Here is a 19470-nt window from a genome sequence, read left to right on the forward strand (position 1 = left end):
TGTAATTCCTTTTTTTAAATGATGTAACTTATGTTACTTGCTGTTTTTTAATACTTTTTTTCAAGTCATTTTATTGTGCTTTTTACTAATTTCTTGATCATTTTGGATCATTTCCTTTTAAGTTTGGTCTCATTTTGAACAGGAGCATCTGCCAATTAATGCCATTCTTGATATGTTATCATCTACAAAAGCTGGGTACAATTTCAGGAAACCAATTGCCTTGAAAAAGAATATTGCATATAATCATAATTATTAAGTTATGTTATTAACTTTATATCTAATTGTTAAGTTTACTAAAAAATTAGGTGTATTTACTAAATTTTGTGAAGTTTTTGCAATTTATAAATGCAGTTTGCAAAATGCAAATTTCCTTGTTCTTTCTAAGTGTTAGCAACTTTAGTAATCTAAGTTAGTTGGTTAGTTTTTTTTCAACGATGAAGGTTAGGAGATGTGCAAGGTCAGTATAGTAAACATGTTGAAGAATATGCAGATATGAATGACTAGTTAGCAATCAGCAGAATACAAATATATACGTAGCACAGTAAATTTGGTTTACATTGAGAAAGATTAGGTTCTTTTCACTTGTTTTTTTTTTTTTTTAAGTTGCAATAACTTCACAAGATCAGGTAAAGTCAAAATACATTTTAAGTAAACTTAACTATAGATACAAAATAAATGAATGAACACTTATTCTATAATATAGTTATAGTTAGTGTATAGTTATATTTACTTACAAGTTTCATTTTAAGTAAAATTAACTTGTTGACTTTGACAGTGTAGGTTTTTGGCGGAGCCTCAAATGTTCATAATGTCCTGTTTGATCCGTTCACAAATTGAAATTTGAAAATGGCCGTTTTGGAGGCAATTACTGTCTGGACTTAGACCACCGCAACCAGAAGCTCATCGTGAACATCAACAAGTATAATTTAACTGAATTTTTCTCTGACGAAGTTCCCTGTTGATCTAAACCAGCATGGGTTCAGCTGTCCTTAATAGACTTCACCCCGTTTTTGCGCTCACTTTCCATGCTCAGATCTTTCCCAGCTGGTCCTAAATTTGATCTGGCAACCTCTCAGTGAGTCCCAGGCTCTCTCCTCTCAGAGCTCCAGGCTGCCGCTGACAACAACTTCATCGTTGTTTGCCAGGAGGGCTGACATGTTTTCCTGAGATGAGGGTATCATTACACCCACTCGCCCAGTCGCCGCCCCGCCAGGCCAGCGGTCTGTCTCGCACATCGCCTCCTCTCACTCATCAGCATACCGGCTCCTCTTCTCCCATCCAGCCCCGCTTTTACTGCCACGAAGCAATACAGCAGAGACCGTTATGCAAACAGGTTTGGTGCTTGTTTGCCTCTGAATCATCTACGGCTGAAGGCCTGATAGTCCCTACTTTCCAAAATAAACATGACATTACATATCGCTGTTGTGCCTCCAAAAACAGAAAAATAACAGAAAAGTTACAATTTTATTTCGCCGCAGTTTAAAGCCTTTTTCCAAAAAAAATCTAGAATATCAAAACCCTTTAATTATGTATTATGTAAATATGTTTAAATGATTTTCATGTATTGTGATCATGTTCAAAGAGTGAGTGACTGACTAAGGGTTAAAACAATAGAATTTGATCTTTTACAAACCAAAGTGAATCTATAACTGTTGCTCAGTCAGCTCTTACATCAGTAATGATGAGTTTTAAGAACTTTTAACTTTTGTTTATTTAAGTGAGTTGTCCACTAATAATCTGCAAGTTCACATAAATGTTTGGTCATTATTTATTTACAAGAGTAAAGTACAGATTATGGCTTAAGACATTTTAGTTATTTATCTTTATATATGCCTTTAAATTATAAAAGACTTAATTGTTCATATAAAGATTACCTGAGATGTGAATGAAATTAGAGACTTCAGGGTGTGAAAACAACTCTGTTTTTTTTGTCTATGAGCACTGTTCACTTAATCTTGACAGTTGAGTGCCATTATTTTTTTCTTTAACATGACATTAACATTTTTTGTAATAAGTCTTTGCCATTTGTTTTGAGGAAGTGGATGCAGCAAAACACTGTATTTTAGCCACATCAAAAAATCAATATCAGTTTAAGTGTACATTATATTTGAGCGTTAACGTTACACAATAGCTGATTGAGGCAGCGGTAGACCAGCAACTCTGCCATTCGTTGAAGTAAAACAACAGTTTTAGTCTGGAGTTTTTGATATAATGGCTTCAAATCTCCATTAATAATGTCCATCTTACGGAGGGTAAAGCAGGCAATTTATTCTAAATATAGCGTATACTTAAACTGATGTTTATGTCCTTAGATGGGCCATTTTTAGGTGGCTTAAAATGAATCATTTCAGGCAGAGTTTGCTCAGAGCTGTTTGATTTTTTGTACCTGGTGCGTTGGTTTTTGACGCATAAGTTATTGTGAATAAAAAATGTTGTATAGGTCTATAAAATAATTAAATATGTTGTTTACAGCCAGCAGCAGTTTGCAGAAAGACTGTAAACAGCTAGCTGAGCTATAAGCCTACCAGCTCCTGAAGCTCTTGGAACAATCCACTTTTTCTTTTTTAATTTGTAAAAAAGTGTAAAAAGTACATATTGAGGTTTCCCCCTGCCTCCAGTCTTTATGCTAAGTTATTATAAGCTAACCACCTGCTGGTTAGTTTCATTTTTAGCACATCTTCATGAGTAGTGTCAATGTCCTCATCTAATTCTCAGCAAGGAAACACATTACAGAGGCCTACTCCCCTAAATATTTCATATTCTCTGAAGTTCTGTGACATAAATGTAAATGTAAGAGCTTACAGAGGAGCTCTGTCCTGATTGGTTATGACCTCGCTGTGTTTCAGGAGCAACAGGTTCAGAAATGCACACTGTAAAGAATTTATCACTGTAATGCATTTCTGATGTTCTCTCAGTGCTGTCCAGGGCTGAAGGACACAACTCCTATTAAATATGAATGTACAGTACAATGCTGTTTTGTACTCAACTGAATGTTTCAGATCTCATTTCTAATACAAAGAAATGTTTGTTTAACCCTTTGAAACCTGAGAAAAAATAGTTAGAAGACAAAGAGCACCTTACAAAGACAAAGCCCCAAAACAAACAAAATAAAAAGCCTTAAAATCATTGGCCTAAAAAGTGCTGAGAATGAAAAAAAAAAGATTTATTTTAGATATTTTATTAGATTTTTTCCTGTAAGAATTTTAAATTTAGTAAAAATTTAAAATAAGTAAGTAATGATAATAATAATAACAATACATACAATACATATATATATTATTTGTAGACATGTTTCCCTTTTTTGAGGGTGGGGGTAATTTTCTTTTAATCCTCCCCTCTTTTTTAAAATTAATTTTTAGGTCATTTTTTTCCTGTTTTTACTTATATCTTGCAATTTGTGGGACATTTTTTGCCAAGTTGGTCATTGCCTTTTTTTCCATGTACTGGAGAGAAAGCAAACTAATTTGCTCAGGTTTCAAAGGGTCAAATAACTTGCGAAAGATGCCTCAATGCAGCACAAGAAAACTTATATCAATCCAGGTTTCAAAGGGTTAAAGGTTTCAGAGATGTGAGCTCACAGAGACAGTCCTTGTAGATCTAATTGTGATCTGATTTCCTGTAACATGATTCGATTTGGTGTCTCGAAGTTCAACCATCTACTCATCTCAATAAAGTTGGAGTCTTACCTCTGTCCTCCATCCAGACTTCCTGCCGAGTGCAGAATCTGAATTATTATTTTAATCATCACCGTGCTCGCCTTTATAACGTGTCCACTGTCATCTTAAGTAATGACCTACAATGAAAGGTACTATTAAAGCCATTTATTATGCCACTGCCGCTGCTAACTTCTCTTTTTTTTAGAAGATAATTTGCCTCTCGTTGCACCTGTGACTTTCCTAAAATGGGGGGATAAATATTCACAGCCGGAGGAGGAGCGACAGTTTGGGGACATCTGTGACTCTGGAGGCTAAAAAATAGACCTTGATAAAGGAAGTCAAAGTTTTTCATAGCTTTTGCTCTTTGAAGAATTTTCAGTCAAACTGAGACTGTTTTACAGTTGGGGGTGGAAGCCTAAAGTTGTAAATGCAACATTTCCAACATCCACACATTCAAGTATGCTAACAAGGTGCTAACAAACAAACATGGACACCAGCAGTAAAGTGACTGTTTGACTGCTCAAGAGCAACAGTAACTAAATCGACTGCAGAGATGTCGGCTTTCTTTCTCACAGTTATTTAATTGAAACAATGTGGGAAATACTGATAATGATTATATATATATGTGTGTATGTGTGTGTGTGTGTGTGTCATGATAATTAAGATCGATTTATCAAGGTCAGCAAAAATTATTAATCGATAATGCATTTTTTGTTTACAAAAAATGATCACCAGTATTTTAGCAAACATGATGCCAGAATAAAAAGCAGAGTTTTCCTAAACATTAAGGACTGGGTGCAGCGCCTTAGAGTTTTTTTTCAGAGCACCTAAGCTGAATGAACAGAAAAAAAACAATTCTCAGACCTGTTACTTTGAACCTTTGAACTCTGACCAAATTGGCTTGATTTCTCTCAAAAACACTGGAAAAAGGCAACAAGTCACAAGAAATGCTCCACATATTGCAAGAAATTTGTTGTAGATTTGTTTTGTTCTCAACAGTTAGACAAGAATCTTGTTATAAAATTATTATAATTTTTCAAACACTTTTCACAGGTCATTTTCGTGTGTCTTGTTTTTTTTTTTTTGGTACTTTCTTTGTCTTTTTTGTACTTTTCCCCCCAATTTTTGGGTGATCTCTTCTTTCGTTACTTATTGACCTCTTCCTATGTTTGCTGAGATTTCAAAGGCTTCTTTTTATATTTACATTCCAATTAAAATGTCTGAAAATTCCAGAGAGTTAAAAGTTCCTTCCTCTTTGAAAGGTTATACATGCATTATTATGCTTTCATTATATTAGCACATCGAATGTTCTTTAAAAACATTTACACACACATTTATTTCTAGGATAATATATCATCAACCTTGACAGGCCTACTCACAGACATCTGAAAATGATAAGAGGCCTCAACCACACACTGATTTTTTTATTTTCATAAGTCCAAAATCCAAAAATATCATTTGCCATTTGGAAATTTTCCGTCAGTAAATGATTTAAACACTTCTTCAATTTCTTCCCGTGTTCATCACAAACATCTTTGAGTCTCTGAGCCGTGGAGAAACGATTTCACACTTTCAGCGGCTCATCAGGATCCTCCTGTATTAAACGGGCCTGATGTTCAGCTCACTGTAAGAGGAAGATACTGTACGTGTTCTGCGTAAATGATTTATCGTGACACTGTTTTCACCACGAGTTCATCGCATAACAAAACTCATGCAAAATGCAAGGAGGGCATATGTTAGTGGTGATGAGGGAACGCTGACTGATGCACAGGCGGTTTGGAGGAGCTGAAGTGTTTTTCTGACTGAACACACACACACACACACACACACTCCCACTCACAAACACACACACACACTACACCGTCTGTGTGGATTCATTTGAATGTCTTTATTGTTGTCGTGTTGTTGTTTCTTGCGTTGAATAGATGCTGTGGAGATTATTTGTGTGTTTTTGTTTGTTTGGGAGTGGGATGTTTCTCTGAGCTTTACCTCGCCTACACATATCATCATGCTTTTTTTCTGCTCTCCTTCCTGTGTTTTTTGTCATTTAGCTTTTATCCATCTACCAATATCAACAGAGGTGGAAGAAGTACTCAGATCTTTTACTGAAGTAAAAGCAGTAAAAGCACACTGTGGAAATACTCTGTTACAAGTAAAAGTCCTGCATTCAGAAAATAACGATGAATAAAATAACAATGGTATGTATTTAAAGTACCACAATTTAAAGTAGTAGAGTATTATCATTAGACTATGATTGCTGATGCATTAATATGTTTACCACTTTAACCCCTTGAAACCTGAACAAATTGGCTCAGTCTTTTTCAAAACTATAGGAGGAAGGCAATCAGCATCCTCACAAAAGAATGACCCCAAATTAGAAAGGAATTAGTCAAAAGTTAGAAGAAAATTCCTTGAAAATCAGCACATGAAAAATTAAAAAGAAAAGAAAAATGTTTTTTTAAAAAAAGAAGGCTTGAAAAAAGTGCTAAACATGTAAATGTAATTAACTTAAAATATTTGATATAATTAAAGAATTACTTTCAAATAATAATTCTCTAATATTTTTCTCTTTTTTTCTATCATTTAAAAAAAGCAAATTTTCTGTTCATTTTTTGACATCTTTTCTTAGTTAATTGCAATTTTTGGGAAGCCTCCTGCTAAGCTGCTCGTTACCTTTTGAGCCATGTATCCAAAAGAAATCAAACCAGTTTTTTCAGGTTTCAAAGGGTTAATGTTGCAGCTGGTATAGGTAGAGATCATTTTAATGACTTTATACACTACTGGGGATAAAAAATCCTACTTTATCTTTTAACCTTTAATAATATACTTTAATGTGTATGTTGATTTGATTTTGTATTATTAATCTGAATCGCAAAAGTGACGAGTAAATTAAGTTATAAAATCAATGTCGTGCAGCAAACTACAATATTTGCCTGAAGATGTAAAAAATGAAAGAAAATGGGAATATTCCTATTTTAATTTTCATATTTCTAATCTTCACTTATCTGACAGATGTAGTTACTTAAACTTTTTAGATTAAGATTTTAAAACAAAAAATAGAAAGAAAATATGATAAACATATAAAATACAACACATAGTCATTAAAATATATCGCAGATCATTTGATCTGGATCAATTGCCAATAAGTAACCTCCCTACGCCTCTGGATTTTCACCGTTCTTAGGTAGGTGGAGCGTAGTGTCATTTCGTAAGATAAAATTAAAAGGCAAAAGCCATCTAGAGCAAAGTGCAAAAAAAAATTGGGGGCAGGAGGACCTCGCCTAGGGCCCCAAACGTGCTCCGTCCTGCACTGTGCAGTAGTCTGAAATGGAACAGACTGTAGTCACATTTAAAGTCCTTGAAATCTCTCGCAGTCTGCTAACAGCCCTTTTATTTGCAGTTTATCTGTATTCTTTAAGACACTGAATATACTCCGCATTGCTGTGGCCCTGAACCATATTGTAATTCCCAACGCTTTTATTGTATTTATTTTGTACTCTATTATTTAGTTTTGTGTGTGTGTGTGTGTGTGTATACACATTACATATTCATGTGTTAAGTAAGGTTGTTATATCTGTTTAAAACCAAATACTGTGTTGATTCTGTTTTTTTAAATGACAGCATGGTAAAGTTGAAACCAGTGGTTCACAAATTTGGCTCGTGTCCCCTCACCACAAAAAAAATGCCTACTGCTCATCAGGTCTCTGCTGTCTCTGAGTTGTTGTCAGTGCCAACAAGAAGAGACATTTTTTTCTCAGCAAAAACTCGCCAATATTTACAAGAGTCAAGTCCAAATAATGCCAAAGCTGTATACGATTTTTTTTGTTTCTTCTTCTTTCCTCTTTCATTAATCATCTCACAACTTCTCAGATTTTACAGTGATCATTTTAAGGGCCCAAGCCCAAGGTTGGGACCACTGGACTATACAAGTTAATAGTAGATAAAGTAGATAAAACTAGCTCCACCCTGAGCAGCTTTATCATCGATGTATGAGTATAACTAATAACGCCACATGGAGTCAGATATCAATTACATGAGACGTTCATCCCGTTCTCGTTCCCGGGTTGTCAACTACCGCAGCTTTGTCAGTGATCTCAGCACTGGATACAGATGCATCTTTTGCTGCAGTATGATACACACTGAGTGGCAGGCAACAGCCCAACTCATCAAATACCGCCGCTATACCAGTGGACGTCAGCGTCAGACACGGATGCACAGAGGCACACTTTATGGTGGTACAAAACGCACCGGCCATCAGCAAATTGTAACACCAAAGGCAGAGCGGGAAAGCCTTGTTCTTTTAATAACAACATAGTGTTTTAGTAAGTGTAACATGCAACTCTTGTGATGTCACATGTCGTACGTCATGTGACAATACATGATGTTATTAACAACCATAATTATTGCAAACCAACAATGATGTTTTTTTTCCAAATCTAACCATATGCCTTTGTTGCCTAAATTTAAGGAAGTGTTTTATCTTCTTTGTAAGTTTATTTTGAAAAAGACTATATGCACATCAAGACCAGTAAAAGCACATTTCCTGTGAAAACTGAGGTGTATTTTGAAAAGACACAATGCATGTTATAAGCGCACACACTGACACGCATTCGCTAAACATCCAAAATTGACACAGTGGGGTAACAAGAGCGTCATGTTTTCACATGTAGGTCTTTTGACAATGCAGCGGTATTTGACGAGTTGGGATGAGAACGTGCTGTCACACCCCTATAGGAAAATTCCAGATTTGTTATATTTCGTCATTGACTGCATCATGTCAATCATCTGGCCGTGACAGGTTCCGCCCAGCTGTGTTATAAACTAACACCACTCGCAGCCATAATCACACCACAACAACAAGTGCTGTTTGGCCGTCTGGCGGCATATTCACATTCAGACAACTTTATTCATCCCAGAAAGGCAATTCAGTTTTACAATCTATCCAGACCATACACAAACTCACAGAAAGAAAGAAGCAGCAATCGGCAGAAGTGTTATGTCAATACACGGGCACAGATGCGCACCAGCACCTTGTGTCGTCCTGTGCATACTTACTCACATGAGGACCAGACAAAATAAATACTACACTGCCACAGAAGGTCCAGTCTGGCAGCATCATAAACTGACGCCGTCTGCTTGTGTATCATGCTGCCACAAAAGCTTGCTTTTTGTCCCCCGGGAATGAAAATGAGCTGAGATATTAAACTGCACAATCAGTAGCCTACTTTTACTTTAGACACCAGATGACATTCCTGTGCTTTCACTTAAGTTGGATTTCGAATGCAGGACTTTTACTTGTAATGGGAGTATTTAGTAACTGTTTCATTAAGTTAGTTAAAGATCAGAGGACTTCTTCCACCACTGCTGCTCTCTACTGTTCCATATAATTCATGATCAGCTTTTAAGCCAACAAACACAACGACATCCCAAAATGTATTCAAAAATGGAAAGAAAGACCATGAACAGTTCCACTACAACAGCAGGATAGGACTGAAAGCCACAGAGTCACACTTTTAGAGTTTAACAGTAGACAAAAACGACTTGACAAGATTTTTTCTTTTTCTTTCAGTTTCTACATCAAGACAATGGAGGAAAAATGTGAAAGGAGCCACTTTAACAATCCACACATTCAGCTTCATTCAGTGTGGGACTGTGTTGTCACAGTCGCTTTCAAGGCCAAAACACCGGAGAGTAGAGACTGAAAAGTGTGATACCATCGAGAGGTAAAAATCTGTCGCTGCTCTGCAGACAATGAGCTGTGAGAGATGGTGAAGCTGAGAGAGAGAGAGGCTGTTTTAAAGTATCAGAGGACATTTTCTGGTTGAGTATTGACATTTCTACTGTGAAATAAAGCTCATCTTTATGTTTGTTTTTAAATTCTTTCTTTCCAGAGCAGACTGGAAAATTAGACGTCACGTTACCAGAAAGGTCTTTCCAGGTTTTTCCTCGACAGCAGGAGAGATGTTCAGATCCCTCACAGTCAGCCTCAATTTGCTGTAAAAAATCTTGTGTTTTCTGAACCTTAAATAACATGTAGTGCGTTGTTTTAAAATAAATCCCCTGCGTATTTGAGAAACAGGTAGAGCAATGTAACATCAGCTCTTTGGCTTCATCTATATTCCAGTCAATGTGTTTATTTGGCTTCTGCAGCATGACACATTTCCAGCAGAGCCTGTGTTGCCATGGTTTAGCCGAGCATCAAACCATGGAAACAGTAATCACGGGGCCACAGCGGTCTGATCGATTTCAAAAGGAGCCAACAATATTCATTTTTGACAAAGGGAAAGAATGACATAGGCTCAGGGTTTGCTGTTTGTCTCTGAGATGAGTTTTTTTTCTAACGGGATGAAGATTTGATGGATGTTACTTTGTCAACATGCAACAATCAGGAGGATGAGGACGAGCTGAGCTGGACACTTTTAAACATACTGGCTGATTGTGGAGCAGAGTTTGGTTGCAAATTAAGATATTCACCATTTTAAAAAAAGTGACATGTATTAGGGGAAGACAGACATAATGTAGCTGAATCACTTTTACCTCTTCCTCACAATCCCACAAAATTGTTATTTTGAAAAGGGCTTGTCTGATGAAATCACATAGTTTTCTTGTAAAAAAGAAATCCATCAAAAAAGACCAAAATGAATGAATGAAATGTATCTATGAACAAGTATTGTGTGTGTATCAAAGCCTGAAATAACCTCTTTCTCTGTGCCATAGAACTTCATCGTTGTCCAAAAGCGATTAAAAAACATATCAGAGATGCAAAAACTCACTAGAGCACCAAATGTGGATTAATCCACCACAGAAAATAGTCCTCAACAAATGCACTATATCCTCCTGTTTGTTTGATAACAACTACAGTGCCCAGCTGTTTTAGCATATTACTGAAGCATGACAAACAATTTATTTTGGTTCTGTTTAGGCACTCAAAACTCAAAATGGTTTTCTCGGTGAAATATCAAAGGCACCTTGTGGAGTTTTTGGCCACTAGAGGTGCAATAAAACAATGTCTGTACAAACATGTCTGATATGTGTTTTTATATTGTGAATACGTGCAAGGGTGACACGCTACACGTGCATGAGAGCGGGTGCTTTCACATGGATGTACAGGTGGTGGTAATGCGCCAAGTATCGAGGCAAAGCTTTAACAAAAGCAGTGACAAAAGAGACAGCAAACAATGCAAGTTTTAATTAAAAAAAATGCTTTGCAATGAGGCAGGAAATGCTCTCAACAGTTGGTTGACTTTATGTATATATATATATATGCAGTTATTTTAAACCCTGGAAATGCCAATTAAAATAGGCAAAAGACTCCTTTCCCATAAGAAAGTATGCTGTTCTGTTTTTGTGTGTGTTTGTTTGTCTTGTTTTGTTCTTTGCTAATGTGTCACATTTGTCATCACGAACGCTTTGGAAAAGATTTGTAGTAGCATGGAGGCCAGTGAAAATGTTATAGTTATTTAACATATATGGTTATATCTTTAAATACTCAGTCTCTCTTTCAAATGCGGTGCCAAATAATTTGTAACAATATTCAAGCTCTGCTTGGATGGAAATGGAAGCAATTTGTGGCTGAGGTGGTCACAGAAGTTATCTGCCAAAAAAGGGCGGGAAATTTGCCTGACGACCCCTGGTGTCATGTTTTCATCACTGCGGATCGAAGCTGAAGAATTGTCCTGGGAATGAATGTCGATTGTGATCTTTTCAACTAAAGACACATGCCAGATGTAAGTCGGTTTAAGTCCAGAGGGGAAGGGGCTTTTGTTGGTTACCTTTAAGAAAGTCAGTGGTGACTGAAACAAGAAATGTTTGCCTTTTTAGTATTTAACCAAAGCAGCCATCTTCCCCTGACCTATTACTTTTAGTAGCCTAAACCTGACCAAAGTCAGGATGTGAACCTCGCTCTCCAGTGTCAATTTCCTGCACTTTATATACCCAGCATCCACCACAACCACCGCCTTACTACATCTGTGTGTGTAGTGTAATGTGTGTACTTAATTCAGGCAGCATTTACATTTCCTCCAAATGATTTTGTAATTTCGTAGAATATGAAGAGAATTTCTGAGAGACAGGGCTGGTTCCTGATAAACAAACAGCCCTAAAAACACAACCATCTCACCCATTCATTTTCTGAACCACTTATAGGTCAAGGGAGCTGGAGCCTCTCCCAGCATGCACCGGGAGAGAAGTGGGGAACACCCTGGACTGGTCACCAGTCCATCACACCCTGACATATCCAGCCTCTAAACATCAATCATGTACTATTTTTATACAAAGAAAAGAGAAAAACCAGGGTACTATACAAAATACTACCTGGAAATTATACAAAATATCAGTATCAGAATACCACTTTCAATTAAACTTTGCAAGGCAAAAACAAACAGAAATACTTTTTAAAAAAAACTTTTTTTCAAGATCTTTCTGAAGCTGCCTAATATCTACAATTTATTTTTTATATTTTCACTAGCATCTCCATTTCTTTTGTGCAGATTATTCTGGAGCAACAGCTCACTCAAAAATCAAGGGTTTTTGGTTAAATGCTTACTTTTTTTAGTTGTTTTTTTTATGTACTTAATGCAGAATAGTTGCTTTGCCATAATAAATGCAGCACATAGCATGCACCCTGAGCAGTGCACATTAATAAATAATCTCCCTCATGGAGAAGGACGCAAAGATTCATATATGCAGCAGAAAAATGCTAAAAGGAAGCATGTGTGTATTTCATTAGACATTCATGACTGACATTTTCCTTGTAATTAGCCCCCCCCCGTTTAATTAAGTTACAAACCGTCAATGCTGTCAGGCAGCATACCAATCAGCTCACGTCTGTGAAATATTTCATCATCGCCAAGCAAACCAAATACCACAGCAGATTCTGACAATGATAAAAGAAATGTCAAAGCTTTCCTCATCATACATTTTCAGAATTACATTAAAACACACGTTTCACCAGACAAATGACAATGTGGGCAAACTATCATCAAACTCATGATGCCATAGACCTTTTTATTGATATTTTTTTCAGTTTTCACAACAGCAGCAGTGCTTTTTTGTGCTCCAAGTGAGTTGGATTTCATCCTCCAGAGCAGAGCAGTTACAGTGCATCGCCAATGTGTGCAGAAGCGTTGTACAGCAGAAGCTAACCTGGATGAAATGCAACTTCCATTGGATTGACAGAGCCACCAGATGAGTTTCACACTGAGCTGATCAATACTGTACACAAAGAGGCTATTCATCACAGAGCTGCAGTAGAGCAGGATGGCTACAGTGCGTCCACACTGCAACTTGGCTCACACTTCCAACATGGCTACTGAAAAAGTCACCGAATTACATGACAAGACCGACAGTCAGGGTGGTCAGGATTCTCTGGCAGCCATCTTTGATGCTGTGAGGGAAATTACAGTCATACAACAGGACTTTCTGTCATGTATAATTCTGACGGGTTTTTTTGTTTGTTTGTTTGTTTTTTTTCTGTTTCAGAGACTCTTTTGGCTTTTACTGGTGTAACAAACTCCCTGCAGCTGTTTTGTTGCAGATTTCTGAATTCTTCAGGGACAGTCAGTTATTTTTTCTTTTTTATTCTTTTAATTACAAATGCATGTTTTCATTTTTTCATTCATATTTTGGTAATCAAGCTTTCTTGCTAAGACTTTGATGAACCGATTGATACCACTCTCATGCCTGGTATGTTAAGTGTGAAGCTAGAGGCTCCATGCGGTTAGCTTGGCTTTGCTTACATACTGGAAGCAGGGAGAAACAGCAGGGACTGCCCATTGTCCCAACGGCCCAGCAGTCAGAAAAATGTCTCATTGGATTGAAAGCCTGTTTTAACAACAACCCAAAGACAAACACTCATAGGACTTACAGGGCCGTTTCTCCGGACAGCGTGCTCTCAAAAACAGTCACATGGCTGATTATGATGAATGGCAGGACACAACCAGCCACGGTGGTTGAAGTGCTGCCGGTAACAACGTAATATAACGAGTGCAAGGGCACTTATAGGACGGGCAAGGGGTAGTGGACCAGACAAACATAGCCAGACTTTTATGTGGGAGTCTGGTGTTCGCTTCCTGTTTGAATGTGATGTGTTTTTCTACACCTTACCATGTGCCTCCTTCCAGTAATCTTAACAATTGGTGCCAGCGTGTGCTTTTGTTGACATTCTGGTGTTGGTTGCCATGTGCTGTTGTTGCCTAAGCCTAACCACTTGCAGCATCATCCCACCATGTGCTTGTGTTGACGTCACAATAGCGTCATCCTGAATGTAAAAAGCAGACTCAGACGGATGCCTAAAACATAACATTTTGACATAGACGTCCACTGACAAAGCTGCACTATGTGATGATTTGGGATAAGAGCATGTTGGTCAAACATGAAGAGTTTAATTTGTTAGATTTTGGGTAAGAAAATCAGGGTAAGCCAACGAGAGGCAAAGTGGGGCAGGTCACGCCTTCACCACTGTGGGAAGATCTGATGACTAATTAGCATAGACTTTGATGATACTTCGACAGGAAATCAAAGATGCCGTCTATTCATTCATTCACCAATGCTCAAATATTCAGAGTACAATCATCAATAATTGACCTTGTTTGCAGTTTTACGGGTCTTGTCAACACTTTTTCAGATGTGTCTTTTACAATAGTGGTCTATGGGGAAAATGCTCTCTGGGCTACAGGGAATTTTTCACAGCAATTCTGCAAGTGGCCATTGGGAAAATGTATCTGCAAGGCTGAGCAGCAACCAGGATAATGGGCTGTTGTGCAAATTGGCTTTCGGACCAGTGAACTATTGAGGCTTCAGAAGTGTGGGCCACATGAACAATAGCATAGCACTGAAACGGCTACCCTGGCTCTGTCAAAGGTTTAGACTATAGGCTGGCTACCAACTAAAGCTTACATGAATAACATCTGTTAAATTTGTATATGAAAGGTAATGAAAGAACCACTGTGGTCGGTCACAAATGTGGTATGTGTTACTGAGCTTCAAAAGTGTTGGTAGGTGTGTTTCTCAAACATCAGAGAGAACCAGGCTAGTTGTTTCCCCCTTGTTTCAAGTCTTAGCACTACGCTAGGATAATCATCTTTAGCTCTAACCCCACATTTAAAGGGTGAAAGAAGTGATCTTACCAGACCTCTGTTGCCCGCTCATCTCTGCTGCTGGTTACAGGCTCCAGGCTACATTAGCAGCTACTAGCATAACGCACCAGAATCTCTGACTGATGCATGAAGGAGATCTGGATAGAGCGTTGGAGGCAGGGCCCCTCTTCATCCCTATGAATGTTGCTCAGGGATGAATGCAGTAGATAAAAAAAAAGCTCTGTTTCAGCAGTATGATCTTCTGCATCGCGGGGCCCATGGAGCATTAGAGACTTGTGGCAGCAAAACGGCCAAGTTCCAGTTTAGCGCTCTACTGTTCAACTAGAACACAATTTTATCCCCAACACAATGGGGATAAAATTATTTGATCGTGTGGCTCTAGCAGACTTTCAAAGTTTTATCAGAACAAATGGATCAAATTCTTATAGTGAATTGAGTCATTTCAATAATTTACAGATGTCTCTTTCCTGATGTATGGCTATGGTAAACATTGTTTTTGGGTACCAAGGGATTAAGTGACGGATCCACACAGTGTAATTCCATGTTTGGCCACTATTTCAAATTTTAGGCTGATTGTTAAACTTTAGGCAAGAAAAAGAATGCATTAAAAAAAAACCCTCTGCTTCATCAGTTTTGGTCCTTTAAAAAAACTGTCCATAATGAGTCTGACAGTGTTACAGGAGTGAAATAATAAATCTGAATATTTAGTGTATTTAGCACACAGAAATAAGAGTGGTATCTATTGTTGCATCTAACTCTCAACAACAAAGCAGTAAAACCTATATCCCAAAACTAATCCCTCAAATTAACACGACAGAGTTTCTCCATGTATGTAAGATTACATTCTGATATTTCTTAAATTTTGCATGATATGTACAGAACAGGGCTGTAGCTAGGGGGGCAATTACCCAAATACAACCCCATAGTCACCCTAAAAATGTTTTCTTTCTATACAATTTCATTTAACTTATAATTTATGATTTATGTAATGTATCTTCTAAGGCCTAAATTATTTTTCTACGCCAAGAACTGAATTTCAGTCGAGCAGTATACAGCGGCTGAAAACCCCTTTTTATTTTAATTAATTAATTAATCTATTTATTTATTTATTTATTGATTCATTTGGTTATTTATTTATTTGTGACATATTTTGGCTTGAAAAACAATACATTTTAAAATTTTGACACTTAAAAAATTGCACGATTGGCTTTTAAAAACTCACTATGTGTAAATATGACATAATTCAAAGAACGTGACCTCAGTGTCTTCGGTGATAGCTACAGCCCTGGTCATGTATAGCATGATTTCCATCACCAGCACTTTGTTGTTGTTGGTGTTACATTTTTTGCATTTTTTTTCTACCTGAAAACCTGCAAGAAAACTGATTTTTTTTTTTTCAAAGATTTTCCTTTAAGGGATCAGCAGCAGCTAAAGCTTGACATTTAGAATGTGACGGTCTGGTGGAAGGAAAAGAGGTGATTTTGATCAGAATACCATGACATTTTCCATCGTTTTAAAAAATCCTTTTCCACACCTTTTCCAGGTGTGGAAGACACAAATGCCAAATTCCAGGAGATGACTGAATCCTGCATTATCAACTTTGTTCGACCAGATTTGGAGTTGGATTCGTTTAGCCTGATATGAAATGGAACATCAAAGCTAATATTAACAATTAAGAATGCATCTTTAACAAGAGGTTCGGCAGATAGAATCGGTTTTACAATACTGGCTCTTCATTCCCTCAGAGTCGGTCGTTTTGCACTATTTTACAGTATGATAACCCATTCAAAATCCAGACTGTTTAGCAAATTAAGGTAAAAATCACACTGATGCATACAGATTCATACAGTTACACTCATTTTGAAGCCTTGTTTAAAGTGAACATCAGTCACAGCAAGAAAAGAAAGAAAAAAATACATACACTGGCCACAAGAATAAACCAAATCTACTTTTTTCTCGAACTGAAATCATGCTTTTCTCTCCATCTGGGCCAGGCACGTCTGAGGAACTAAACTAAACTTGTTGTAGGCACCAGTATTTCCCCTTATTGAGTCAGGAAAATGAAACACAAATCTTATTTTTTGCCCTTGGGGCTCTTGGTAGCTTAGTCCTAAGCTGTTTTGTGCTTACAAGCCAACTGATGTTGACTGTCAAACTCATATGGCAAAGTGAGTCTGTAGGCTACAGTCCAGTGCAGCACGTACAGGCGGGGCCCCTGCATCTGGGGCTATGGGCTTTCTCCACAGTCATTATAACACTATCATCTGCAAACCAGTCACAGAGCTTCCACATCATAACATGCACTGACTATTTCTCCTCTGAGCCAACAGCAGCTGGCTTATTTTCTTTAGAAATTCCAATGGTGGAGAAATGGCAGCCATTCATAACGCAGTGCCATCAGATAACACAATGCAGACTGGATGGCAGGTCAATGCATTACCACAGTCCCCAGCACCATCTATCAGGTAGAAGCTCATTTTGCAGCCACATTATCATAAACAATCTGGATGTTGGTGATGCTGTCCTCAGGGAGAACCTGGGGAGTGGATATTAGTGACTGATGGTGATTCTGGCATTATACAGGTGATAGAGATGGGATTTGCAGGGGGAGAGGAGGGAGGAGGAGGGAGGAGGAAGGGGGTAATTATGGCTAGTTATCATCGTTTATGCCCTGCAGCATCTAAACCGTATTAGTTTGTGGAAAGCCTGCTTAAAGTCCTCGTTGGACATGGTGTAAATGATCGGGTTGATTAAAGAGTTGAGGTAACCCAGCCAGGTGAAAATGTCAAATAACTCCGGGTGGAAGCAGGACTCGCAGACAGGCACTAGAAGAGTGTAAATGAAAAACGGGAGCCAGCATATGATATAGGCTCCCAGGATTATTCCCAAAGTTTTGGTCGCCTTCCTCTCTCTGGCGGCGGAGATGCGCTTCTTCTCCAGCAGCGCGTCGGACACAGTGACTTTGACTTGGTTCACGTTCGCGGACGAGGTAGTGTCACAGGAAGAGGTGTCGTTAGTCCCGTAGTTCAGGGAGGTTGTGGACGCCACCGAGCCGGGGGAGTTGGTGATCAGGTGCGCCGAGGTGAGTCTCTTCCCGGGCTTGTTGTGGGACTGCTTCAGGATGCGCTTTCGCGCTTCCACGTAAATCCTCCCGTACAGGGCGATGAGCAGCAGCGTGGGGATGTAGAAAGCGCCGAAGGTGGAGTAGATGGTGTAGAAAATGTGGTCGGTGTTCACGTTGCAGCTCGTCACCTCCTCTGCCTTCACTTGGCGCCAGAAGAAAGGCGGCAGGGAGATGGAGATGGCGATCACCCAGGCGGTGGCGATCATCCCAGCTGCGCGCCCCATCGTGCGCTTTTTGGAATACTCAACCGCGTCCGTGATGGCCCAGTAGCGGTCCAGCGCAATTACGCACAGGTGGAGGATGGACGCGGTGCAACACGTTATATCCGAGGACAGCCAGATGTCACACACCACCTGCCCGAGTGTCCACGTCTGGCTGACCGTGTACAGCGCGCTGATGGGCATCACCAAAATGGACACCAGCAAGTCCGTGACGGCCAGGGACGCGATCAGAAAGTTTGCCGGGGTGTGTAATTTTCGGGACTGGTAAATGGTGGCGATGACGAACGCGTTTGAAAGCGTGGTGGCCAAAGTTATGAGGGCTAAGGTCACGGCGAGACCCGCTTGGAAAGCCACGTTAGTGTCCTTCTCCTCCTCTTTCGACGTGAAATTGGCATGGGTGTAGTTGGTGGAGATGTTCAACAGCTCTCCGTAGATGACAGGCGTTGGTTTGAGCTCACTGGCATTCTCCATCCCTCCACCTGTCCCTCGTCAGATCCCCCTGTCATCGAGCTCAAAGGAAAGCCTGGAGATCAGCCCGAAATCACTCAAATATTCATCCACCGCGCGCGCTTCTCGTTTTCTGTAAAGCCAAAATAAAAGCGGCTCCATGTCCAGTGGAAGCGCAGCGGCAGTTATCCAACAATCAGACAAGTGCGGCCACAAAGACACATTTCTGCCTCCTCCTCTTCATCTTCATCACTTCACCCGCATCATTTTACACTATTTTATCAACTTAAAAATTATCCAAGAAACAAAAAATGTTATAATGGCACAAAGAGCAGCCTCTCTATCATCCACAGATCTTTTTCTGTGCTACAAAAATCATTTTTCACATCATCCAGTGTTAGAGGGGGGAAATGAAATGACTGTTTTCTCTATTTGCTGTTTTTAAATCCGTTTAGTGTCTCCTCACAAGTTAAGAGCTGCTGAAGTCTGACTCCTGGTTTTATACTGCCAACGCAGGGCAGTGTTATCTCTCTCTCTCTCTCTCTCTGTCTCTCTCTCTCTCTCTCCCTCTCCCTCTCTCTCTCGCTCTCTCTCTCTCCCTCTCTCTCAGAAATGGTGAAAGGATTCCCAGTTTTTTTTCTTTTTCATGTGACTGATTTTTCAAGCCAATAACCGATACTGATTTTTGTTGTTAAATTGTCCTTTTTGTCTTTTTATCATTACTCAAATTTAAATCATTGACATTTTTTTTGGATCCCTTTGATCTGATGATATGGAATTGTGACAAAGATAATGACTGTAACAGTTTACACTATACAAATAATCTTGTCAGTGCCCTTCAGTGGACAAAGAATGTCATGAAGTTCATTTATTCTCATGGCTTTCAATCACATCACATGATCTTCATCAAAGGTTTTATTGATACA

The 19470-nt window shown here is 38.7% G+C and overlaps 1 protein-coding gene across 1 annotated transcript; it reads right to left on the reverse strand.

Annotated features, from left to right (window-relative positions):
- Window positions 1-12636: 12636 nt before the first annotated feature.
- LOC121955678 (5-hydroxytryptamine receptor 1B-like) lies at window positions 12637-19029 on the reverse strand. The gene has a single exon (XM_088089639.1). It carries the CDS (start codon window positions 18566-18568, stop codon window positions 17417-17419), a length of 1152 nt encoding a protein of 383 aa, XP_087945765.1. The 5' UTR covers window positions 18569-19029; the 3' UTR covers window positions 12637-17416.
- Between the last annotated feature and the right edge of the window lie 441 nt (window positions 19030-19470).

Source organism: Plectropomus leopardus, chromosome 16 (assembly GCF_026936395.1).
Source record: "Plectropomus leopardus strain MGB_pleo_1.0 chromosome 16, ASM2693639v1, whole genome shotgun sequence".
Taxonomy (NCBI): Eukaryota; Metazoa; Chordata; class Actinopteri; order Perciformes; family Serranidae; genus Plectropomus; species Plectropomus leopardus.